Below are 26,539 nucleotides of genomic sequence, written 5' to 3'. Positions count from 1 at the left end.
TTGGGTTGTCGATCCGTGCATCCGTCATAGATCCCTTCAGCCGTTCTTAAATTACTGCGCAAATGAAAACCAAAATGAAACTCTGTACAAATATGTATTATGGTGTAAAAATAAACTGATTGGATTATGGGGTCAAAAGGTCAAACATCAGAGGCCGTGTTCGGTAAAAAAAAATTATATTTCCGTGCGAACTCGTGAACCATTGATGAGATTTTGACCAAACTTGGTACGAGTATATATTATGATGCAAAGATGAACTGATTGACTTTTGACCTCTTGATGTGGAAAACTAGAGGTCATGCCAGGTAAAAAATGTATACTTAAGAACAGCTGAAGGGATTTAAATCAAACTTGGTACAAGTATGCATGATGATGTAATGTGGGCGGAGGCATATCGGTCGACGTCGAAAAGTGCCGTTCTCGTTTCTGTTATTTCCTTGCTTTCAAACAGCAAACAAAGAAAAAGCGAAGGGGAAGGGCAAAGGATTATGGGATGTCGTGTTTTCATTTGATTTTTTTGCTTGATGATCTTTCTCTTCTTTTGATGTTCATCCAGGGTAAGGTTGGTGGAAAAAGGATCACCACACAGTCTGCCACTAATGGCGTCGGGAAAGGTATGTTTTGGCCTTGCCTTATTCAAAACATTACGTGTGAATCATGATTATTAGAATGTTGAATGTTGCAGAGAAACTGCCGGAAGCAAAATACCTCATTAAATTAATTTCAATTTTTTTGCGAAGCATTTGTTTGAATAGCCTTTCAATTGTTGTACATTTTATAGTTTTTGAATGCACGTGGATGGATAGCGTTCAAATGCATTCAGCTTGTTTGTTTTTTTTTTATGCAAGTGCCAAGGCTCATGGAAGAGTGAAGTGAAGGGTAAACTTGGGTGAAAAGATCACAGCAGTTAAACCAGAGCGGCGCTCAGTGCAGTGCATGCCTTCGTCGGACTGAACAGTTTACATTTTGTAACCCACTGATAGGCCGGTTATGCTTCTGGACCTTAACCAAAATCTAATCAGCTTGTTCTTGTCACAAACCCAACTCATTCACCAAGTTTTGTCATAATCCATCCGCAACCTTATGAAATATCGTGCTATATATCGTTTTTGGCCTCATCTATCAATGGTGAAGAATCACTTGGAGAATTCAAAAAAAATGTCGTATCCGGATCCATATCTTCACCAAAATCGAATCAATTTGTCTGTGTCACACATACAACCTGTCCACCAAATTTTGTCCGAATCGCTCCATAACTTTTTGAGATCTCCTGCTCACAGACAAATGGGTGAAAACATAACCTCTGTCCACCTTCGATGGCAGAGCTAACTAGAAAGTTCATATAACACCTTACCCCACGCTGTTTTGAGAAAAAAGGACGTGGGTAATTTTTCCAGATCTCCAAACCCCTCCCCCTTCTCACTCGAGAGGGTGGGGGCGGGAGAGGGGGGATTACAAATTTCACCTGTATACCTTTCACCTTGCCACAGCGCAAGTAGTTTAATGACCCCTGCCACAGCTGGGGATATTCTAGTAATAACAAGGAAAAAATGACATAAATATCGTAGCCCCCGTTGTTTTAGTAATGTTGCTGTGTGGAGTTAAAGGGCAAGCCCTTATTTGTTTACAGCTAAAATGGCCGCCAGTCTACCAGTCCACCATCTTTGATCAGATTGCAAAATAAAGTTAGGTGCAAGTTGTACGCCTTCATGTACTCTGGTTGTGCCACATTTGAACAAAAGCAGACCACGCCTGTACAATAAATGGTTGGGACACGTTTAAGTAACAAAATTGCCACGAGTTGACCGTCTTAGATCTTATCTCCAAAAAAAAAGAAAAATGATGGGCATATGTCAGCCATGATTCACTTTCTGTGTATGAAGTTTGAACATGATCAATAAATACGTGTTAGAAATGGTTGAGGACATGTTTGATACCGGGGTTTTTTATAACAACTAAAATGGCCACAAGACGGCCATCTTGGATCTGATCTCAAAACAAAAAGACATGCTTATGTAAGCCATCATTCATTATCCGTGTGCTAAGCTTCATCCACATTGGTAAATGCATGTCCGGGAGATGGTTGAGGATGTGTTCGATCCTGGTCGTTGGAGTTATTGTAAATACGGTGCAATCTCGGCAACAAAAATTGAAACATTTTTGTAAAAAAATATATAAAAAATACAACCTAAAACCCCATTTACTTTACCTATAGCTCCCTGGCACCGTGCTACCTCCTTACCTCCCGTATCTATAACCACCCTTAGATCCTTCTCCTGTGTGACGCGCTCCAAAATTACCCCTTACATCCTGTAATCTCTATTTTCATTGTTCTTCCCCATCCCCAACACCTTACACTTGCTCAGGTTAAATTTACAACTTTTTTTTCTACAGGTTGAACGACGTGCACTTGATGTCTGTGTGCATTCCATGTATCAGTTAGTTAAAATCTGTCCGTTAAAAGCTGTTCGTTAAATCTGTAGTTAAAACTGCTCGTTAGCTGTTAGTTAAAATCTGTTATTTAGCTGTTCATTAAAAGCTGTGATTTAGATGTGATTTAAAAGCTGTTCGTTAAATCTGTTGGTTCAAAGCTGTTTGGTAGCTGTTGGTTAAAATCTGTTCATTAAAAGCTGTTCATTATCTGTTAGTTAAAAGCTGTAGTAAAGAATCTATTAGCTATCTGTTCATTATATCTGTTAGTTAAAGCTTTTAAGCTGTTAGTTAAAAGCTCTAAATTAGCTGTTAGTTGATAGCTGTTAAATCTGTTCATTAAATTGCTATTAGTTCACTGTTAGTTAAAATCTGTCAGTTAAAAGCTGTTGGTTAAAAAGCTCTTAGTTAGCTGTTAGTTAAATCTGTTACTTAAAAGTAAAATTTGTAGATAAAATCTGAGCTGTTAGTTAAAAGCTGTTCGTTAAAAGCTATTAGTTTTCTGTTAGTTAAAAGCTATTAGTTAGCTGTTAGTCAATTGCTGCTAAACCTGTTAGTTAAAAAACTGTTATCTGTTCGTTAAATCTGTTAGCTAAATCTGTTAGCTAAATCTGTTAGCTGTTAGTTAAAAGCTATGAGTTCAAACCTGTCATTTAAAAGCTGTTAAAAAGCTATTGGTAAGTTGTTATTTAAAAGCTGTTGGTTAGCTGTTAATTAAATCTCTGAGTTAAAAGCTGTTAGTTAAAATATGTTAGCTGTTAAAATCTGTTGGTTAAAAGCTGTGAGTAAGTTATTAGTTTAAAGCTGTTAGTTTGCTGTTAGTTAAAGCTGTTAGTTAAATGTTGTTAATTAGCTGTTTGTTAAAATCTGTTCATTAAAAGCTGTTAGCTGTTAGTTAAAATCCTATGTATCAGTTAAAAAGCTAAACACCTCAGCCCATCAACAAACCTTATGTGCTCATCTTTGTCAAAATGTGTAACGGTGATTGATTCTACTGCTGTTATTACAGGTAATGCCAGGAGTAAAAATAATAACAGTGATTGATTCTGCTGCTGTTATTACAGGTAATGCCAGGAGTAAAAATAATAATTGCAAACTCTGAGACCAGGGGACCACTTGGGGATTCACATTTGGGGGAGGTAAGCCATTCTTTATGTATTTCTATTTTTTTTTATTTAGTTGCATTTGGTGAGATATATTTGATGTTTTTTTGGCAGTTGATAATTCTTGGGTTTTCTCTACTGCACGATCTGCTTGTTGTTGACGGTGTTTTTAAATTTCCTTCAATCCATGAAAGTGGGCCTGGTGTACTGTGTTCTGGGCCTAGACCTATTCTTAATCTTCATCAACGGTCTCTTTAAATCTCTGGAAAATCGCCCTTTATTTATTTCCTCATGACTCCACCCTCTGCATGGAAAGAGCAGAAGGTACAAGACCAGAAAGGAAGCGGCAGAATACAGAGAGACCACCGACCCGTATGTGACTGGAAAGTGACAGGCCGACAGACCCTGCCCCAGTGTGAGAGACTCCAACGATCCTGACGACCCCGGCCTCCACGGCGCCAAGCCGATTAAACAAGGCAGGGGAGCCAGCCGTGAGGGGGAGAGCACCACTGACTATGAGATGCAATGCTGATGATGAAATGGCAGAAGAAGAATTGAAGGAGCAACTAACACTTCAGCTAAATGAAGCTCATTGTCATGTTGCTGGCATCATTGTAAATGCGATGCAATCTCAGCAGCAATTTTTTTTTTACATAGGTGAACAGTTGGCATCGGAAAAATATTGTCTTCAATACCTTTGTTGCTTAATTTTTGAGGAGTGGCTCTCAAAGCTGTATGTTTTATACTCTGGCATATCCTGCATTTAGGCAGGCAGCAACCTCTTCCCTCTCTTCATCACCAGCGAGTGAAACACTTGGAATATGTCTTTCAATCCTGACAATCTCACTATCTCCATCTCTGAAAGGACCATCTGGCAAACCCTCCCATCTACTTTCTTAACAATCCTCTTGAGGAATTCCAGTCACTCAAACTCCAGGGTCTCCCTTTCAGCCATAATCTTTCTTGGGCAAACCACATTTCAAAGTTGGCCTCCAAAGCCAGTCGCCAAATGAGCATCCTTCGTCGTGCAAGGTCCTTCTTTGGCACATCTGAACTCGTATCCACCTACAGGTCCTTCATCCACAACTTCACACAGTACTGCTCTCCCCTCTGGGCTAGCGTACCTGCCTCATGTCTTGCTCAACTTGTTGTTGTGGAACCCAAGGCGTTCAAGATCATCGGAATCTCTCGCGATGAAGCTGAGTCGATGGGTCTATCGCTTCGCCATCGCAGACATGTCAGTGGTCTCTCTCTGTCTTCTGTCGCCTCCTTTTTGGTCCTGCACCCTCTGCTCTTTCTGTGCTTCGTTCCCCCTCAGTTGCTGCAGGACGCACATGGTCCACATTAACCCCTTCTGGTGAAATTACCAAAATCCAGAACCACTGCTCACCTCCACTCATCCGTTGCACTTTTTCCCACCTGTGGAACCAACTTCCACATTCTCTTCAAGCTCATTCTTCCCTCCAGGTCTTCAAGGCCGCTGTTCCCCATCATCTCAGATCATCCCCACCCCGTTCAAATCTATGATTTCCATTTCCATCGACCATTTCCATGAGATTCTGTTTGTTAATTCTCGTATAATTGTACAACTGTGTTGACTCCATTCATGATCTTGTTCATCTTTAACAGTATGCTCCTTTTACAATACTGTATACAATCTTTTGTAAATCCACAGGTATAATGTATTGACATTATTTGTCAGCTGACTTAATGTGTCTCTTTTTTGGGGATGCGGGAGCAGATTTGGGTGGCAAGTCTTCACTGTGCCAGTGGCTATTACACCATATATGGAGAGCAGTCACCACATACGGATCACTTCAGTTCACAGCTTAGTGTTGGAGACACCAGCACGGTTTGGGCCAAGACCGGATATCTGGGCTTTGTTCGACGTACGGACCTTACAGACGCAAGTGGGGGTGAGTCGAAGCATATTTCCTCTGGTTTCACATGCATCTTTTCAGCCCATTTCCCTCCCCCCCTCCCCTTTTCCCTTCCATTTAACTTGCACCATTTATGATCAACATATACACCTTCCTTTCCAGGTGACTGTGCCCCCCCCTCTCCCTCACCAACTCGTTTTCGTTTTTTTATGACCTCAGCCACTGAAGGTGATGTTTTCACCCCTGTCTGTCTGTTTGTTTGTGTGCAGCATATCACAAAAAGTTGTGTACAGATTCAGATGAAATTTGATGAGCAGGTTGGGTGTGTGACAAGGAGGAACTGATGAGATTTTGGTGAAGATCTGAATCCAGATCCGATTATTTGGATTTTTAAACTGATTCTTCACCATTGAGAGCTTGCATGTGTCGAAGTGGTGACCCGTCCAGGATTGTACCCAATAGCCAAGGAGACTGCTTTAGCAGCACCAACGCTCTGCACAGAGTATGGTCCTAATGGATGGAATGGATGGAGAGCTTGCGCCAAAAACTCTGCATTGCACGACGTCTCAAAAAGTTGTGGACAAATTTGTATGAAACTTAGTGGACATGTTGGGTGTGTGACGAGGACGAACTGATGAGATTTTGGTGAAGATCCGAATCCGGATCCGGATACAAGAATTATTTAATTTTAAAAGTGATTGATTCTTCACCATTGAGAGATGGCGCTAAAAACAATATATAGCTGATATTTCAATAATTTATTGGGCCTGATGTGTTCTTTTGGATCAGGCATCGCACGGCAGAGGTATGCGCTCTTCCGAGTGCCCTTCTAGTTCAATTTCTGTTTCATCCCTGGATTTTTCCCTTCCTCCTCTTGCTCTGTTTGAGCTTGTTTCCAGCTCGTTCACCCCATGTGTCCTCCTTTCCCTCACCTTGAACTCATTCTACCCCATGCCCATTCTTCCTCCCAGTGTCCCTCTGTTGTGTTCCTCCCCATTACCGTTGGTGTGTTCTCCCCTTCCACTATGTTCTCCTTGTTCTGCAAAAGCCGAGTCCATTTTGTTCTGGCTCTTCCACGAGCCTCGACTTTGTCTCCAAAAAAACCCCGCAACGCATTATCTCTATCCTCAGCCGAGAAATATGGGCGACAGATTGGACGGCATTATTGACTTCACACAGGAGTTTAATTGCTGTCACCATTGCAAAAAAATTAATTATTTTTGATAACCCAGCTTTTGGCAACGTACATACATCTTATAATCATTCATTTAATGAATCAAATAGAAAACATATATGGTTGGATCATAAAAAAGCTGATTTGAAGTTGAACGACTGAATAAATGAATCTTTATAAAAAATATAAAGCATTTAAATAGTTGTTCCAGCAGTATCGAGTGGGAATGTTTTCATCTGATCGAACCACAAAATGTGCCAAACATTGTACTTCTTTCGGAATTTGATGAAACACGGGTGCCGTCGACTGTCGATGGAAAGACGCAAGATCCTCATCAAACGCCCCCAAATGGAAGTACTTTCAATGATGCGTTGAAATTTAAAGTTGATGTTGATCATGGGATGTATGGCTTTTGCAAGGCCATTCTCGAGTTGGGAATGAGGTGAAGGACGATGTACCCGAAGCAATTCATTGGGTAAGGTTTTCCCATAAAATTGCACACCAAACTGGGTGTGAGATCCATCTTCAGGTCGTTCATGCACACAATTCATTGACGAGAGTGAAAAACATTTCTTTATTTTAAGTTTTTCACCGACGTCATGCTGCCCCGGCTGAAAGGTCATTGCAAAAAAGAAAACGACGACAAAAGAATACTGTGGAATCGGCCTTGTCTTGGTTCCACTTGTAAATACAGTTATCTCTTTGTTTGCTTCTGTTTTTACTTTAGAGTATAAAAGTTTAATTACATCGATAATAATAAATGTCAGTGTTAGTCAGTCAGTCGGTGTGTGTGTGTGTGTCTCCTCCATAACTCCAAAACCATGAAAGCTGGCGACCTGAAACTTTGCATGCAGACTAAAACAACTCCAAGGGAGTGTATGAATGAAAACTGTGTAGTTGGGTGAAGTTAAACACCCCTTTTGAAGTTAACTAACGGCTTACCTTCATGAAAGGCGTGTCCTTGGTCTGTCCAACTTTACCTCGCAGGGGACGAAGCCACCATTTTGATTCGGCCTACGAAAAATGCCTTGCCTTGGAAACATGATCAACTCTCACAGACTAATTACAGTACATAATCAAAATACGATTCCGAATTTGAGGATCGGATCTGGTGGACTAAATAACTGTTGAAATATGGAGTGAAATGTTAAAATGTTTTCAAGGTAAGGTGGAGATTTTGATGCCAAACCTCAACTCAGATTCTGCAACCGGTCCAGACGGTATCAGCCCACATGTCCTAAAAACCTGCTCTGCTGCTCTTGTTGACTCTCTCTCTTTCTGTTCTATTCACCCTCTCATTTTCTCAAGGTCATCTGCCATTTGCTTGGAAATCAGCAAACGTTACCGATCTGCATAAAAAATGTACAAAAACAGATCCTTGCAACTACAGACCAATCGGCCTTCTCCCAATCCTCAGCAAGGTTATGGAATCCATCATCACTTCCGACATGAAATCCTTCCTCTTCTCCAATGGCTTGATTTCCGATCATCAATTTGGATTCAGACCAGGTCACTCTACCCTGGACATGCTGCTTCTGCTTCCCCAACAATGGATGGAGGTCCTCAATGCTCGACATGAGATCAGAGCTATCTCGCGTGCCTTCTATCTGGTCTGGCACCCTACCCTGCTCACCAAACCCTCTTCCTATGGTATCCAAGGCAATATCCACTCATGGCTCGCAGACTTCCTCTCTTGTCGCAGCCAACGTGTGGCCTTTAATATTGTTGCGAATTCGCACCCACCGGCGTGCGAGCGGCCACGTAACTCGAATCGCGGCACGTCGCCCACCGGACGGACAATTCTGTCGTGACCCTCTCGGACTAACGCCAGGAGCTAGTCACGGGTGGGCCTTTCGGCGTCACCACGATCGTGCCAATCGGCCCCCCGCGTGGGATAGGGTTGTTCGCCAAACTCGACCTACCTAAGTACCCACGCGGAGGGTAGACCGGGCGATCGCACCTCGCCGCAGGTCGACTCCGGACACGGGCCACTTAAGCGACCCATTCCGTACTAGCGGGATAACCGAGCGGTGTTATCGTCGGCCTCGAAGGTTCCGATTAATTATCGGGCGTATTAAGCCCACTACCAACCCTTTACGTGAAGCAAGATGGAGATTCAATTAAAGAAAAGACGAAGTGAAACGGGAAAAACAGTTCAACATAATGCACATTTATTCCGCAGAACACGAAGAGCACACATATACAATTACAACAATTATGCACCAAAAGCAGATGTAACAAAAGAAACACAACAATGCAGATCTACAACCGACTACGCGTGCACACGGCAACACTTACATAGTTTTACTTTACAGACGGCGCCAACAACACATTTACTCAAAAGCAAAAGAAAAGGGCCACCCTCAAAGACAAGGGGGCAGACGGGGCCTGTGGGCTGCGAGACCGGGTGGATCCTACCCGTGTCTTTGTGATGAGCCGCAAATGTGGCGGCACGGCGGTGCCCCGACTCCGCGCTTTTTTGCCGGTTTCGTTGGCACTGCTTGGAGTGGGGTGGGAACGGGGCCCCCCTTTTCGCACTATCTCAGCGCGGGGGAAAAAAAAAAGGGGGGAATTGTTGATGCTCTGGGGAAAGAGGATAGCTGGCTTGCTTGGGTCCCGCAACGAGCGATTCCACTGCGAGCTCGTCGCCGACCGCCGTCTTCCTTGCCTCGGACCCGAGCTATTCGGTCTCCTCCCCAATTCTCCTCAGCCGACTGCAGCAAACCACCCGTACGCCCTCGCCTCCCGACTCACTCTGCGCTCCAACCCGACTCGACCGCACTCCAAGCTCCAGGCTTCCCCTCTCTGCAGCTCCCCGACAGACTCCGAACCCCGACAGACTGCGAGCTCCACTCGGCTCTCCGACCTCTCCAGACTGACTCTTCCCTAACTGACTCGACCGAGCCCGACTCGACCCTGCGCTCGGCGCTTTATAGGCCGGCAGGAGAACCCATATGCAAATTTCTGGATCAGAACGAGCTCGGGGGTGGAGCCACGCTCGCCCATTGGACAGAGAAAAAGGGGCGTGAGTCTCCCCTGATCCTAGAATTTGCATATATCGATTCTACACTGACGCGCCTGGAGGCGGGGCCAAACCGCCCCGCGCTTGCTGATTGGACGGATCAGAAGTGGGCGTGTATCAATCCTGATCCGAATTCTCCTCGGAAAAGCCGCACTTTGCACTCATGGTTCGGCGCGCACCTTGTACGAGTCCAGGACAGCCTGACGCTCGGTGCTCACAAGTGGTGCGGGAATTGCGGTAGAAAGAGAGGTGAAGGTGGTGGAGGGTTTATTGTGGTGGTTTATGGCCATGGCGACATTTGGAATGGCGGTGATGCGATGTTTGCGGGAGCGAGTTGTGAAGGTAAAGGTTGTGGCTGTTGGCGTTGTTGTTGTTGTGAAGCGGCGTTGTGGTTGGTGGTTGTTGTGTGATGGCGGTTGAGACGTGGTTGGTTCAAAATAAAGATAGAACAGAAAAATGGCTATGTCAAAGGGTCGCAGCCCGAATGAATCACATTTATTCCCTCTAAACAACGGGTTTGGGGCTAACTACACATGTACTTACAGAGATATCTCACCTACGGGACCTGAATGGTGGTTTGCGAATTTCCTCAACCGCAACAATATAATTCTCTCATCCCCTCTTCCTGTCCAGGAGTTCCTCGAGGTGGTGTTCTTGGCCCTGTGCTTTTTCTGGTTTTCATCAACGATCTCTCCAACTCTCTGGAAAATCCTCTTTATCTCTTTGCTGATGACTCCACCCTCTGCCGGTACCATCGGTCATCCCTCAGACCGGCAAGCAGCAGCTTTTTCACTCTCTGCAGATCTGGATAAAATCACAAACTGGTCCAACACGTGTAACATGTCTTTCAATCCGGACAACTCTAACACTCTCACTATGTCTCTCCAAACTGGGAAAGCCACATTTCCAACCTGGCCTCCAAAGCCAGTCGCCAACTGGGAATCCTCCATCGTGCAAAGTCCTTCCTTTGCACACCCGAGCTCCTGACCACATACAAAGCTTTCATCTGCAGCCTGATAGAGTACTACTCTCCCCTCAGGGCTGGTGCTCACGCCTCACAGCTTCCTTGGCTTCACACTGTGGAAACCAAGGCATTTAGTATGATTGGTATCTCCCACGATGAGGCTGAGTTTTTGGGCCTCTCACTCTCTCACCACAGGCAGGTCGGTGGCCTTTCTGTCTTATACCGTCTCTGGGCTCGCCCCCCTCCACCCCACTCTGTCTGTGAACTGTCCCACCCACCCATATTTCTGCAGGGCGCTCGAGGTCCACCAGCAATCCCCTTCTGGTGAAACTACCATCAAGCATTACTGCCACTTTCACTCTTTCATTCCTCTTTTTTTTCCCGCCTTTGGAACAAACTCCCACACTCTCTTCAATCCCACTCTTCCCTCCAGGTCTTCAGAACAGCCGTTCACCACCATCTCTTATCTTCCCATCCAAATCCTTGATCTTTTCTACCCCCACCAATCCACCCCAAACCCACGTCCTTCAAATTCCCTGCTTAACTTCCTGATAGTCCTGTAGTGTCCATCTTGTTTATCTTGAGTACCCCACCACATCTCTCTCCCTTCCACAAATCTCCTAATGTCTCTGTTCCCCACAGCTTTGTCCTTCCCTCTCCCGCCCCTCTTGCATCCTGCTCCCTTTATTATACATTATGTCTGTTATCCTCGATATATGAACCTCTATTTGAATGCAAAAAAAACAAAAAAACATATTTACATTCAATAAAAAGAAATGACCGATTCCTATATCCAAGTGTGGAAGCATATTTATTTAAGGAAAGCTTCCACCTTCTCCATATTTACACAAGACCTGTGAAATTGCCAAAACATTAAATTTAAAGGGGAACCGAAACACTTTATTTTCTTCTTTTGAAAACCATTAACCACGGTCTCATTTGAAGGGAAAAAATTTTTGAATTTTTTTCACCAAATAGCAAAGTGCCAAAAAGCCCTAAAGTGTCAATTTTTTGATTTTCATCAGTGATGTCATACCTTGAACCCACCTTGATCCAAATGGCAGCTTAGGTTAAAAAAAAACAAAAAAAAAAACAGTGTATTGTACTCGGATTCTGATTCCACCATCATTGGCAACTCTGAGTATTTTGAAACTATCAGTGGGATTTTGAAGAAAGTATTGGAGACAAAATTTGTGATGAAAACGCTTTCAGAATTCTGGAGCCGTATCGTTTCGAGCGTTGTGCGAGCGATTCAAATGAAGATGGTGACAATGGAAGTGTTAAGATGGAAAGGCTGGTCGCATGTTAACTGCAGATTGGAAGGTTCTGTTTTTCCATTCAATTCATGGTTTATAAGGGATTTTGTATTAATTGATAAATCGGTCATGATACTCCGACACGGACACGACACAGCACGGACACCGACCAGGCACACTCGGGGACCGCAGACAAAATGGGTGATTAATGCTTTGTCCCACCGTTACAGGCTGACCAGTTGTCTTGCATGTTACGGGATCATCCCATTTCATACTTTCCCGGGACACCATTTGTGTCTGTGGTCATGCTGTGTCGTGTCCGTGCTGTATCGTGCATTGTCGATGTCCTGCCCCAGTGGAGGGGGAGTGGTGCGAGGGGGAAGGGGGTGGTTCTCGGGTGGGGGGTGTGGGGTAGTTGTGGGTATTGTTGGAGGATTGAGGGAGGATGTGAAGGGAGGAGTGGTTGCCCATGTTCATGTTCTGGTAGCTGGGTGGAGATGGTGTTGCGGTTTTGAGCGACTACTGTTTCTTCCATTGAATCGTGGGTATGGCATCCTCTCTCAATCATGGTAGATACAAACAAGATCTCGCCATCTCTGTTGTTTCATGAGATGCTCTGTAACATGGTCCGAGCACAAAAGCGAACATTTTGTCGGCCCGGTCCACACTCGGGTATTTCGGAAAAACCTCGTCCAATTTCTGGCAAACTTGGGGTCTTTCGGCCGTCGGTGTCGCGTGAAAACATCTCGGTTTGTGTTACTATACAAGCACCAAGGACGAATCGACTCAGAAAATTTGTAGAAAATTGAAAACGATTGGCCATTTGAGTTAAATCGTTCCGCGAATTAACCCCGAGACAATATGAATCTGGCGGTCGACTCCCAGGTGCGACGTCACGGCTAACATTAAGAAGAAGAAGATTTCGACTTTAAATTGCAAAATTACCTCCGGTGGCCTGCAAAAGTATTGACCCCCCCCCCTTCCAAAGTTTTCACATTTTGATGCCACCTGAGCTTATTTCATGATGATTTAAAATCAAATTTAACAGATAGATTCTTCACAAACTACTCGAAAGTGAAAAAGGAAAAAGAAATTCAGATAAAATGTGAATAAGTTTGATGAACAGAGAAAATCAGATGATTCTCAGTTACATAAGCATTCAACCCCTTTGCCTAATTAACCCGAAATCACTTCAGGAGTAAATTATTTGTTTGAAAGGTGAAAAAAAATTAAGTGTAGTAGGTTTCACCTGTATGTAATCAGTGGTTTAACTTTAACATTAATTAATCTCCCCGACTTATCTAAGGAGTTTTAAGGTGCAACTCACTTGGTCAACCAACGAGGCAAACATGAAGACCGAGGATCTTTCCAAAGAAGTCAGACATGAAGTGGTGGAGAAGCACCGTTCAGGAGAGGGTTATAAGATGAAGATGTCAAAATCACTCATTTATCCCTTTGAGTACGGTAAAATCCATCATGAAAAAGTGGAAGACATCATTCCACCCTGACTCGACCCAGATCAGGTTGCCCATCCAAACTCAGCAGCTGGGCAAGCAGGAAACTGGTTCAGGATGTCACTGTAAATCCAACAATGACTTTCAAAGATGTACAAGGCACTGTGTCCACAATGTGGGTCAGTGTTCATCAATCAACAATATCCCATTGACTTAACAAAGCTGGTCTCTGTGGACAGGTAGCAAGAACGAAAGCATTATTGAAAAAGATCCATCTGAAAGCTTGTGTGGCATTTGCAGAAAAAGCATCTTAATGATACTGCAGGCATGAGGAGAAATGTTTTGTGGTGAGACGAGACAAAAATTTAACTTTTTCATGTAAATGCAATGCGTAATGTCTGGTGCAAGCCGAACACTGTACATCATCCAGTCAATATCATCCTGACCGTCAAGCATGGTGGTGGTGGCAGCATCATGTTATGGGTCTGCTTTTCATCAGCAGGGACTGGCAAGCTTGCCAGGATTGAAGGGACAATGGATGGTACAAAGTACAGGAGAATCCTCGATGAAAACCTGCTCAAGTCAGCCATGAATCTGAAACTGGGTCGGAGATTCACATTTCAGCAGGACAATTATCCGAAGCGCAAAGCTAAAGTCACACTGTCGTGTTGAATAAGAAAATAATAAATGTTCTTGAGTGGCCCAGTCAAAGTCCTGACATGAACCAAATTGAACATTTATGGCGAGACTTGAAGATCGCAGTCCGTCGATGATCCCCATCAAACTTGGCAGAACGAGAGCAATTTTCACATGAAGAATGGGTAAAGATTTCACCATTTCACTGTGCAAAGCTGGTGGAGGCCTTCCCAAAAATACTCACAGCAGTCATTGCTGTAAAAGGTGCTTCCACCAAGTACTGTCCGAAGGGGTTGAATACTTTTACAACCAGTGAATTATGATTTGTACATGTTTTTACAGGTATTATCGACATGTAACCTCCTTAAACTGTAACAGTGTTTTGTTTGATCTTTTCAGTCATAAATAAAAATATTCATTTGGAAAAATTGTTTTTACATAATCCGTAATTCATCTGAATGTGACATTACTGGTTGGGGGTGAATAGTTTTGCGTGCCACTATACTTTTATAAATGGCAAATCGGAAAAAGATGCATGATGTCTATTTTGTGGGGGTATCAAGGATAAATTAAGATTGATCAGTGTCGAAGTGATTTGAGCGTTTGGATTTGACCCCTTTCACCTTTTCAACTTTCCTGATAATTTGAGTGAAGAAAAGATTAACGATTACGCCCGAGGTGTAACTTCATTAAGTGCAACAAGAACATTTTAAAAACAGGCGTTGGCTCCTGCAGCACGAGCAGTGGGCGTGGTGAGAGGAGGGAGGGAGGGAAAGGGTGAGATGGGAGGAGAGAGGGGAATGGGTGGAAGTATCAAGGGAGGGACCTGGCATTGCCTGGTGGCGCCGGGTACCTTGGCTAGTTAATAATAAATTGTTATCGAAAAGCAATACATATGTTTATGCATTCAGTGAAGCTTTAGACCTTGACATCATGTGTTAACATTGTGTTTTTGTCTTTTTTTCAAATTGTGCATTTTCGAGATAGTAAAGGAATAATTAAAATTAAATCGCAGTACTCGACCTCCTTCATTTGTGTCATGTATTCAAATGTCCTGTGTCATTCATTACACAGATTTCCATAAAGTCGATGAACAGACAAGAGAACCAGAGATTTATGAGTTTTCATAATGGAAACAACTTTGACCAAGCCATGCTGAGCTGTACGACTGTACACACGTCTTGGCTTTGGACAAAGTGGAAAAGAGTTTTGGCTTTCCCGCAATGGACCCTTTTTCAAGACCTGTGATGCAGTGGGAAACAAGAGGTCAAGGCTGTTTCGTAACTCGACTGGATTTACGAATCCACATTGTCATCGATACTGCTTTTAATTAGGCTCTGGATTATCCATGTATCGATAGCCAATGGCTTGAACAGCCAGAGCCCTTCGACTTTAAAAGCAAAATCTTCTGTGCCTGATCTAGAATCCCTGGAAGAAATTTTCAGAACCATTTTTTTTAATTTCTATGATTACAAAACAGCAAGTATTAGTTTGATTGTAACCAATGAAGTTCATTTTGTTAATGCATTGACTTTTTTTTTAACTGTTTATGACGTCATACGTTTCATAACATATGCTTGTGTGTTGAGCTCACTTTAGATTTGTGATGAGAGCTGCGTGAGGTTGTCATTCACTTGTCAATCTTGATTGTCACAACATTACCCGAAATCAATCATTCCTTCATTTGTCACTTTTTTTGGAAACATAGGCACATCTCCCCGTCGTGCTAATTTCTCTTTTGTCCTCACAATATCTTTCCGAAACAAACCTTTTGTCCTCCTCACAGATTGACCATCATGCGTTTTGCTACATCTTTTGTGAACACGTAAACGTAAATGTACACATTATTATTGGTTGCTAAATTAGATATATAACAGCTTTTGGTGGTGAAAGGTTTTTGATGCGTCATTTTCTGAGATATAGCAAATTGAGTTATTGTCAGTGTAATGTTATTATCTGTCCTAGTTTGAGCACCCTTCAAATAATGGCATAAGAATTAACAGCATGAGGTTAGGTTTTATTTTGTATTCATCACAGCAGTTCAGGCTTTGTCTCCTTTTTCACGTAACGTGCTCGGTACAGAGCGTCAGTTATGCCGAAGCAGTTTCTTGGTTCGGGTTACAATCCTGGACTGGCTGCCACTCCAACACAGGAAGTCATGGCAAGAATTGGGAATTTGTTCATGGTGCTGGCGATAGCTCTCTGACTTTTCACAAAGAACACCGTGGGATCTTTAACGCCCACCAATTGATGCCAGCAGATGGGACGCTCAGTTTAACGTCCATCCGAGGGACGGTACACACACTAATGAATCACCCTGCCTGTGGAACACCATTCAGGCAGTTTATAGCTGGACCGAGATTTGAAACCAGGAGAGACAGCTTGGAGGCGAGTGTGCGTGTATCTCTTGGCCATCCTACCAGCCGAGATATTGTCGCTATTGAATTATCCATTTTCCCACATGCTTGCCTTTTTGTATAAAGAGCTCGTCTTATTCTAGATCAAAACACATGAAGTCAATTAGCCGTTGGTGTTCAATTTGAACATGTTGAAATGTGGATGGGACAGATTTTTCCATTGCATTTGTTCTTCGGTTTTAAGCACAAAGTCACCGTATTGATAATGCCACATTCTGTGATGTGTTTTTTTTTTATCCAGAACCTCATGATGCTCTCTACATCGTCGGCTCACTTGATGAAACGCTTGAGCTCAGAGGATTGCGCTACCATCCAATCGACATTGAAACGTCTGTGCAGCGCTCACACAAGAGCATTGCAGAATGGTGGGATAATTAGCATTCTGCTTCAACTTTTATTTCACAACCAAAGAACCACACCTAAAGTCTGAAACACACAAGTGCACACAGATTGTCTTGCTTGTTTGTACATCGTTGTGCTGCACCTGATATTTAGCCTGTCCCCCATGCAGCAGGAGACAGGATTTTGTAATTGTGTGTGTGTCGTAACTTTTTTTTACAATTGAGCTTTTGTCGTCAAATTTTCAGCAAAACTTGATCATGAAAATATGGAGAAGGTAAATTAATAATTTGGTCAAAAGGTCAAAGTCGCATAAAGTCATTAACTTTCATTGTTATTGAAATTCTTCAACCATTTTTTGGCCATTTTTGCTCCACTATTTATTTAACTTTTTTTTTTGTCTGAACAACCACTTATAATTTTGACATAGCTTACGTGATACGGCAGCCATTTTGGATTAAATGTTAAAAGAAAAAAAATGTTATATATATATATATATATATATATATATATATATATATATATATATATATATATATATATATATATATATATATATCTGATGATTGGAAAAATTTTAGGATTGGAAGGATGACGTCATTGGTGAAGTGGTAGATCAGCCATAAATGTTTTAATTGAATCCTTGTTTACCATTGAGATTCAGTGTGTACATTCAGGTCGTAACATTTTTTTTACCAATTGAGCTTTTGTCAACAAATCTTCAACAAACCTTTATTCTGAGATTATGGAGAACACTAATTAATAAATGTACAATTTTTTTTCTCGTTTTCTTCAAGTTTAGTTCGAGTACACACACAGCGGACACAGACGAGCCTTGCATTTTGAGATGTTTTATAGTTGGATTTTGCTCTTTGTACCATTACTTTTTAACACGTTGGTTCTCTGTCGTGCGGCATCTGTACAAGGCCCATGTTACATTCCGTCAAGCTTCTTGACAAGATTAATGTTGTTTTGCATCTCCTGCTTGTGAATGAATTTGGATGAAAGTAATGTCATTGCAGTTGCTCTTTACAAAAGAATCTTGACGCATCATCAAGAATAATATTTGCACAAGAAATGTAACTTTGCATTGAAAGTGCAATTTTGAGTAGTATCCCACATCAAGGGAAAAAATAACTCGGTTTTGGTCTTTACTTCAGGAAATTGAACATGCCTGTGTGTGCCAGTGCGTATCACTGTCCATTTTGCTATTTACTTGCCTTCTTTGTCTCAAATGAAGTCAAATTAAGTGCTTGCTTAAGCAGGAGATAATGTTCTGCATGAGAGCACGAACCACTCGCTCAGGATGATGGAGCATGAACCACTCGCTCTGAATGACATGGCACAACAAAAGCTTCCACATTGAGTGAACGATTCGCTTGGAATGATGTCGTGCGGTACCGCTATCTACAATGGGCACTTGGCAAGTGGCTTAAGAACTGCAATTAAAGAGTTGATTCGGAACGGTTGGCCAGGCTGTCGCTGCATACCATGTTGGATACCTTAAATTTTTTAGCCGGTTTTCACCGTGCACGCAGCAGTTAATGAAATAAAATGAATTTGTTCAAAGAATGACTTGATCCACAAAAGAGTTGCAGCTTAATGCAGAACAACCCTGAGACATCGCAAAGTTCAATGCCTGTGAAATCTCGGCTGAAGCCTCCAAGGAAAACCGTGAAATCACCAATGCAGAAAATCTGCCATGTTTCCTGCTCGTCTGTGCATGTGTCACATTGTTCATCACTTCGGGGTCCACGCAAACGTTAGAACTTTCTTTCTTTTTTAAACATCAGTTTTTTTTTTTAAACCAGATTTGCTTTGAATCCCTGGAGAGCACCTCACAAAAACTCCGAAAATATAGACACAGATCTGGCAGATGCTATGGATAGGCATTCCTTCTGGGGAACAGTGCGTGAGGTTGAGCAGTGAATGCATTAAATCATTGAGCTCAGTGAAGCTGGTTCATTTTGGCACATTCCAAAAAATTTTGTTCACTCAATATTTTCCAAACAGTCGAAAAAGATAAGTTTAATGCTTTGGAAATTTCACATTTTCTTATTTGTATGGAGGAGGAGGGAATATTGCCTTGCTTAAAGTAAGTCGGTATATCGGCTTAGTTATCAGACTCGTTATTTATTTAAACTAGTACGTGCTTGTAAAAAAAAATAATAATAATAATAATAAATAAATATTAAAACCGCGAGCAAGAAACAACAACCACACAGGCCGTTTCTTCGCTATTGCGTGCCCGTATGTGCGTGGCCCGAAAGTTCGCATTTTATTCGCAGTTACGATTATTCGCAATTTAGTTTTAATGCCCAAATATTCAATTAGCGCCAACGTATTTTGCCTTTTTGCAATGTCATCGCAAGGAAAAACAAAAAAGAGAAGAGAAGAGAGAGAGAGAGAGAGAGAGAGAGAGAGAGAGAGAGAGAAAAATAATTACTTCCTGGTTCGGAGCATACCAGCTCACTCTGATGTTACCGAAATTTATGCACCGTCTAATATGAAAACGATCATAACTTGGAGCATTGTGTTTATCTATAAATGCGCATAAGAAATCGAGAAATTATTAGAATACACGAAGTCATCACTCTCCGGAAGCCCGTACGTTGTAACCCGTAATGGGGAACATGGCTGAGCTTCCCTTCCCCATTGGCCACGCCCATGCAACAATGTGTCTTGTCATTGGTTTGGTAAATAAATGGCCATAACTTGGGAGGCACTTGTCCGATTAATATCAAACCTTGAAAAGGCACATACTCCGGTCCCCAGCAATATACCTGGCAAGTTTCAATTAGATCGGACAGGTGGTTGGCGAGAAACAGTAGTCACAGACACACACACACAGACACACACACACACACACACACACACACACACACACACACACACACACACACACACACACACACACACACATTGCTGGAATTATAGATAGATTATCAGATTTCACAACAGATTTCGACACTTATTATAAATAAATAAGAATCAAAGTATCAAATAAATATTTAAGAATCAAATAAATACATAAGAATCAAATAAATATATTGGAATCAAATAAATATATAAGAATCAAATGTAAATAACATAAGAATCAGTATTGTGGATTTTCCACCAAAATAAAATACACACACACACACACACACACACACACACACACACACACACACACACACACACACACACACACACACACACACACACACACACACACACACTCTTCCACTGATACACAAACATTCTGTACACACACAAACACGCACACATACACTGATACACACACACACAGACAAAAACATAGTTTTCACACACACACTGATACACACACAAACACGCATACATACACTGATACACACACAAACACGTACACATACACTGATACACACACAAACATACTGTGCACACACACACACACACACACACACACACACACACACACACACACACACTGATACACACAAACATACTGTATACACACACACACATACACTGATACACACATACACTGATACACACACACACACACACACACATACACTGATACACACATACACTGATACACACACACACACACACACACATACACTGATACACACAAACATACTGTACACACACACACACACACACACACACACACACACACTGATACACACATACACTGATACACACACAAACATACTGTACACACACACACACACACTGATACACACACAAACATACTGTACACACACACAAACATACTGTACACACACACTGATAGACACACATACACTGATACACGCACAAACATACTGTATACACACACAAACTTTGTCACAAACACATACACTGATACACACACACAAACATACTGTATACACACACACACACGCACAAACATACTGTATACACACACACACACACACTGATACACACATACACTGATACACACACAAACATACTGTACACACACACACACACTGATACACACACAAACATACTGTACACACACACAAACATACTGTCCACACACACTCATACACACACATACACTCATACACACACAAACATACTGTATACACACACAAACTTTGACACAAACACATACACTGATACACACACACAAACATACTGTATACACACACACACACACACAAACATACTGTATACACACACACACACACACACACACACACACTGATACACACATACACTGATACACATACACAAACATACTGTATACACACACACACACACTTTGACACAAACACATACATTGATACACACAAACATACTGTATACACACACACACACACATACACACACACACACACATGCATACACTGACACACACATGCATACACTGACACACACACACACTCACACACACACACACACACACACACACACACACACACACACACACACACACACACACACACACACACACACACTTTGACACAAACACATACACTGCTACACACCGATGGATTACAATACCCTCTTCCATTCATTTGGGAAATGGGTGAGGATAAAAAGTATGGGGAGGGGTGAGGTAGTGGATGGTGCAAATTGAGAAAAAAAAACATTATTAAAAGGAAAAGACAAAGGGAAATTACAGAGAAGAGAGTGGGAATAAGTTTTCAGAGGAGAGAGAAAAACAATTGAAGTAGAAACAAAGGATGGAAAGGGAATATATCAGGGGAAAGTGTAGGGTTTGGTGTTGTCTAAATATTGTGCTATTGAAACCTTTAAAGCCTGCAATTTACAATGTGAGCAGTTCAATTTTCCAGACTAGCAAGCTCACAGCTTTCACAAGCTTTTCTGGAACTCCATAAAACCGACATGGAAAACAGACCCCCCAGTGCTTTTCATTGCTCAATGATTCCGTAATTTTGTGATACAAGGCTAACTTAAACTAAAATCCTGCTGGGTGGGATGTTATGAGACGAACAACCCTCAAGTTCCCTACTCGTTGATCCGAAACCAGCAGGCGGGTGAACTCCAAATTTAGTTTATTCCAAAGTCAAAGCAGTTCCTCAAAACCCTAGCTTGGTGCATAACGAAGCAATTTATTACTGGCTGTTCTCCTTCCTCTCTTCCTGCTTCTAATCTGCTTCCCATTTGTCTATACTCTCTCGTCTTGTCGAAACTACAAGAGAAATGTCACCATGTTTCTCAAAGATGGCCAAACAAATCTTCGTCAAACTTTCAGAGGTTCAGCAGTGAGTGCCTGGAAGTGTTTTAGGCAACAAAGAAAATTTTCTTTTTGAAAAAAAAAGTTGGATTTTGTTTTTTTCAAATTGCTCTACAGTGCCGAAACCTTTGTAGCTGTGTGAAAGGTAATATTAAATGTTTCCCGATCCCATTATTTAGTGGTTGTGGGGTAGTTTTTTTAGGTCCCCACAAAAAAAAAATAGAAAAAAAACGATTTCATTCCTTCAAATTGCCAACAGGATTAGAACAGCATCCGGAAACGCCGGGTACCCTGACGAGAGAACATTCACGAAAGTCCCTTTCCAAACTGCTGATAATGTACTTGCTTCAACGATTTTATATCCAGAGGTCACCCCAAGTGTCTCAAACTGAGGATCTTTTCACACAAGTTATACTCTCACAACAACGTTGTACTTAGTCCCCTTTTCAACGTTCCTCCACTTTAATCATAAAAATATCCCCTCATTAAATATTGCACAGTCAAATATAACAAGCAACTCATTCCATATCGAATCATAGATGTGCAAACATTGACATCACACACCACCTTACAGACAGGATTAAATAATTTGTGACAGTGGCACAAGATCCAGCAGCAAAGAATGTCTGATCTTGCACCTTTCTCAGGTTGTGAGGGTGGCCTTTGCTAGGAAGGTGCAATTAACTCAACAACATCTGATTCCTTCTCCCCAAACTTTATATATTTCAATAGTATCACTAATTAATTACCGTATTGTGAAATTTATTCTCATCAATTTGTTTCCACTTTATTTTTGTTTTTATAATACAGTAATACCTCACTTAGCCTTCGGGATTGCGTTCTTGAAGAAGAGAGCGCTAATCGAAAATGTGTAAAAGGGGATCATTTTCCCGTTGTTTACATGGAGATACATTCCCAACAACGGTATTTCTTACGCATGAATGGTATATGAGAGCTTCATTGTTACAGAGCGTTGGTGCTGCCGAAGCTGTTTCTTGGCAAAGGTTATGCTGGGTAGTTTGCCTTCTCCTTCCCAAAAGGAGTTTGGGCAGCAATTTGGAATTTCTTCAGGGTGCCGGCAATACCTCACCTACTCTTTGCGAAGGACACTGTCAGATCTTTAATGTTCACCAACTAATGCTGGCAGCCAGGACGCTCAGTTTAATGTCCATCGGAGGGACAGCACACACATTGTACACACATTGATGAATCACCCTATATATATATATATATATATATATATATATATATATATATATATATATATATATATATATATATATATATATATATATATATATATAAAACTTTATGATGGCAGTTTATTGCTGGGCCGAGATTTGAACCATGGCTAGACATATTAGAGGTGAGTGTACGTACCTGTAGGCCATGCTGCTAGCCTTCAGATATGATGGTGGTCGTTCTGACCAAAATCATGTCTATTAATTAAATGTACACCAATGCTGATCTTTTGTTGGATAATTATTGTAACTTGTGATTTAGATAACACTTTGCCCACTTGTTTTCTTTTTTGTAGTGCTGTGTTCACGTGGACGAATCTTCTGGTTGTGGTTGTGGAGTTGGGAGGCCCTGAGCAGGAGGCCCTGGACCTTGTGCCTGTCGTGACTAATGCCGTTTTAGAAGAGCACTACTTGGTTGTGGGTGTCGTCGTGGTTGCAGATCCAGGCACAGTGCCAATCAACTCACGCGGCGAGAAACAGCGCATGCACCTTCGCGACGGATTCCTCGCTGATCAACTGGATCCCATATATGTTGCTTATAATATGTAATTTATTACCTCGTCTTTTCTGGCTGCGAATGAACTCTCCACCAAAAGCTGAAATGCGAGGTTGTGATTTGACTTTCAAGACGAGGAGAACCTATTGATATAAAAAAAATACTTATCTCCTCGGCATGTCAATTGAGATTTTAGGATCTTGACTCTAAACCTGTCTGAAATGTATTGGGAAATGTAAAAAAAAATTAAAACAAATAAGGGAAGGATGCAAAGATGTATCATGTATACCTTGAAGCCCTCACAGTTTTTGCTTTTCCAGCCCCGTCAAACCCGACTTAAGGACACAACACTGCTCAAAGTGAAAGTTTTGTGCCTGCTCATTATTTATACTTAGAAACATAACTCATCAATTCAGCATTGTAATTATATTATTGATGGAATTTTATTTCTGCCTTAACCTGCGTGTGGTGCTGGGAAATTGTCAATTTTGGTGTTTCAAAAGATCCAGTTTTTTTTTCTTTTTCTTTCTTTTGTTCAGATCACCAAAGAAAGGCAGACATATAATTGCCTGAACTTTCTTATCTTGGGAAGTTCCAAGTTTGTGTGGATTTTGCAAGAAGCAGTTTTTCATTATCTTTTGTTGGAAGCTGCTGAAGATTTGCCATTCTTGCGATGTCCTCCTTAGGCGATTGCATGCCACTACACTGGATTTGACTGCAGGTTCCGAAAGACTTAGACAGGTTACTCTCTTGGTCATGGGATTATATACTTGTAATATTTAAGTGACTTGGGCCAAAGTGTGATGGTGAATGCCTAGAAGACCAACTGCGATCAATTTATATTTCCCTGAACCTTGTGCTTCTTGCAATGTTATTCTTTTCATTACATTTCACTTGTCTATTCATTCCTCACTATTATATCCTGTTACCCTGCTTTACTTCAAGGGGTGGAGCCTTTTATTGTACTACCTGGACATGGATGTTGTTTTTATTTTCCATGTGAAATACCACTGTGTACATGCAGATCCCTTTTGGTGGTGCCCAGTATATACACAATGCTGCTCGATGTGAAATGACCAAGCAAACTCTGACCAGGATTTCTCTTTCGATTACAGGGATTCTGCATCAGGTTTTAGGGAGGGAGGGGGGGGGAGAGGGGTGGGGTGTGAACTGCGTTCTTTTTATTTTTATTTATCTTCCACCAGCAGGCTCATAACTCAATCGGATATTTACATCCCTGCTGGCTTCAGAAGAGCACTGCCCATTGGGCATGCAGCTCACGCCATTACTTGAAAGAGATCGGGTGAGATGTCAAAGTGATTACAGTACAGGGTGACCAACACGTGCACATTCATGCATCGTTTGTTCAAAAACCCGTCGTCATTTGAGCTTTTTAGTGATTTCCATGTGTCCTAACTTTTGCGGTTTATTGATGAACTCTGTCCCACATCCTGATCCTGTGTACTCATTGCGTTATTTTAAAGGAATGTTGGGAGTGTTTTTTCCATTAACTTTCTAGCTGAAGATGGTGAAAAACTTTTATCCTTCCGTGTGAAACTGATAATTGTAGTAATCTTTTTCATGAAAATTACATTTTCTTTTACGCTGTTACTTGTACAATGGAAGGCATAACATACTATCTGTTAGCATACCTTAGTTGGGAAGTTAATTTTATTTCATGCATTTTATTGAAAAGGATAATTGAGACGTCCGTTGTTTTGATCCAGATGCAGTGTGGAGCCACATTTCTGGCTCGATGGCCTTAATATATTCGCTGGGACAAGGTGTTTTGAACTGTCTATATGCAGTCTCTCTAGCACCGTCCCTTCCACTTTCATTCTCCCTGTACTCAATACTAACGATAAACTTCAACAAACCCTAAATGCCAACTTTCTAAACACAGCTTCATAGATGTTAGTCACATGTTAGGTGTGTTCATGTGTACAGCTCTAAATTATTGTTTTATCTTTCTTCCACTTTTGCATAGCCACCAAACATCTTCAAGTTGAAGTGCAACAATAAATAGTTTGCTTGGGAGGGGGGGGGGAGGTGGGGTAAAGGGGTTATAACAATATTAAAGGTTACAAGCCAACTTATGCATTTTCTCTTCTCTTTTTGCATTTATATTCTCTTACAGTGCAAAAGTACATTACCTGGTTTTGTATTGAATAAAACATTTTGAAAATAATTTTTGAGTAGGTTCTAATCGGCTTCGTTGTTTATAACACTCGATTTGGCTATTTGTAGGAATCGAGACAAGGAAAATGCCTGGCTTTATATTCCACTGGAATGATCTCGAGCCCAAGCATGCCGTTATTGGTCTACGGCAACTGTCGTCTTTCCTATTCTTAATGTTGTTTCCTTTAATAAAAAGAGGTGCAAAAACAACAGCTTGCCTCAGATATAGTTTTTCTTCACTGTTGTATCTCTGTGGTTGTTCATTACTTTAACAGTGTACTCACTTGATTTTCAGACTTCCGTCAACAAGACAGTAAATCCCCTGAAGATGTAATGGAGTTTAAAACGATTCTTTTCCTTATTTTTTTTATTTTATTTTATTTTCTTCTTTTTCTAAGCAGTCCAAGCGAAGCCAAAGAAGGATCCTTTGGATTATCCACATTTGTTAACTGGGAGATTATTAATGTAATGTTATTTTAAAAAAAAACCTTTTGTATTAGCTTTGTCAAAACTTTCATAGAACGACAAAGTTGCAGCTTCACTACGATGGGATAGTCACTTGAAATGGGTATAATATGTCGAAAGGACGAAGAAGAAGGGAAAATAGCAGCTCACGGAAGAAGAAAACAAAAGAGAATATGAATGTGCCATTTTATTTTGTGGTGGTGGTGGTGGTAACCTTACGTGGTGTATGTCAGTAACTTCGACACCTGCTCAGACCATTATTTTGTCAATGTTATGATAAATCCTTAATTCTTGTGTGCACACTT

General features: G+C 41.5%; 1 protein-coding gene across 7 annotated transcripts in view; it reads left to right on the top strand.

Moving 5' to 3' along the window:
* The window catches only part of LOC147029298 (disco-interacting protein 2 homolog C-like), a 332,275-nt gene extending 306,296 nt beyond the window's left edge, over positions 1-25,979 (top strand). For all 7 annotated transcript variants that reach the window (XM_085872251.1, XM_085872246.1, XM_085872247.1 and 4 more), the window contains 5 exons: positions 557-614; positions 3,495-3,569; positions 5,275-5,449; positions 16,578-16,701; positions 23,392-25,979. In XM_085872251.1, the coding sequence (XP_085728377.1) occupies positions 557-614; positions 3,495-3,569; positions 5,275-5,449; positions 16,578-16,701; positions 23,392-23,644 (685 nt within the window). In that variant the 3' untranslated portion in view covers positions 23,645-25,979. The remainder of the gene's footprint in view (positions 1-556; positions 615-3,494; positions 3,570-5,274; positions 5,450-16,577; positions 16,702-23,391) is intronic.
* The last annotated feature ends 560 nt before the right edge of the window (positions 25,980-26,539 follow it).

Source organism: Eptatretus burgeri, chromosome 3 (assembly GCF_056783735.1).
Source record: "Eptatretus burgeri isolate ZD-2024b chromosome 3, Ebu_testis_v1, whole genome shotgun sequence".
Taxonomy (NCBI): domain Eukaryota; kingdom Metazoa; phylum Chordata; class Myxini; order Myxiniformes; family Myxinidae; genus Eptatretus; species Eptatretus burgeri.
Note: the sequence above shows the minus strand (reverse complement) of the source record. Positions and strands in the feature narration are given on the sequence as shown.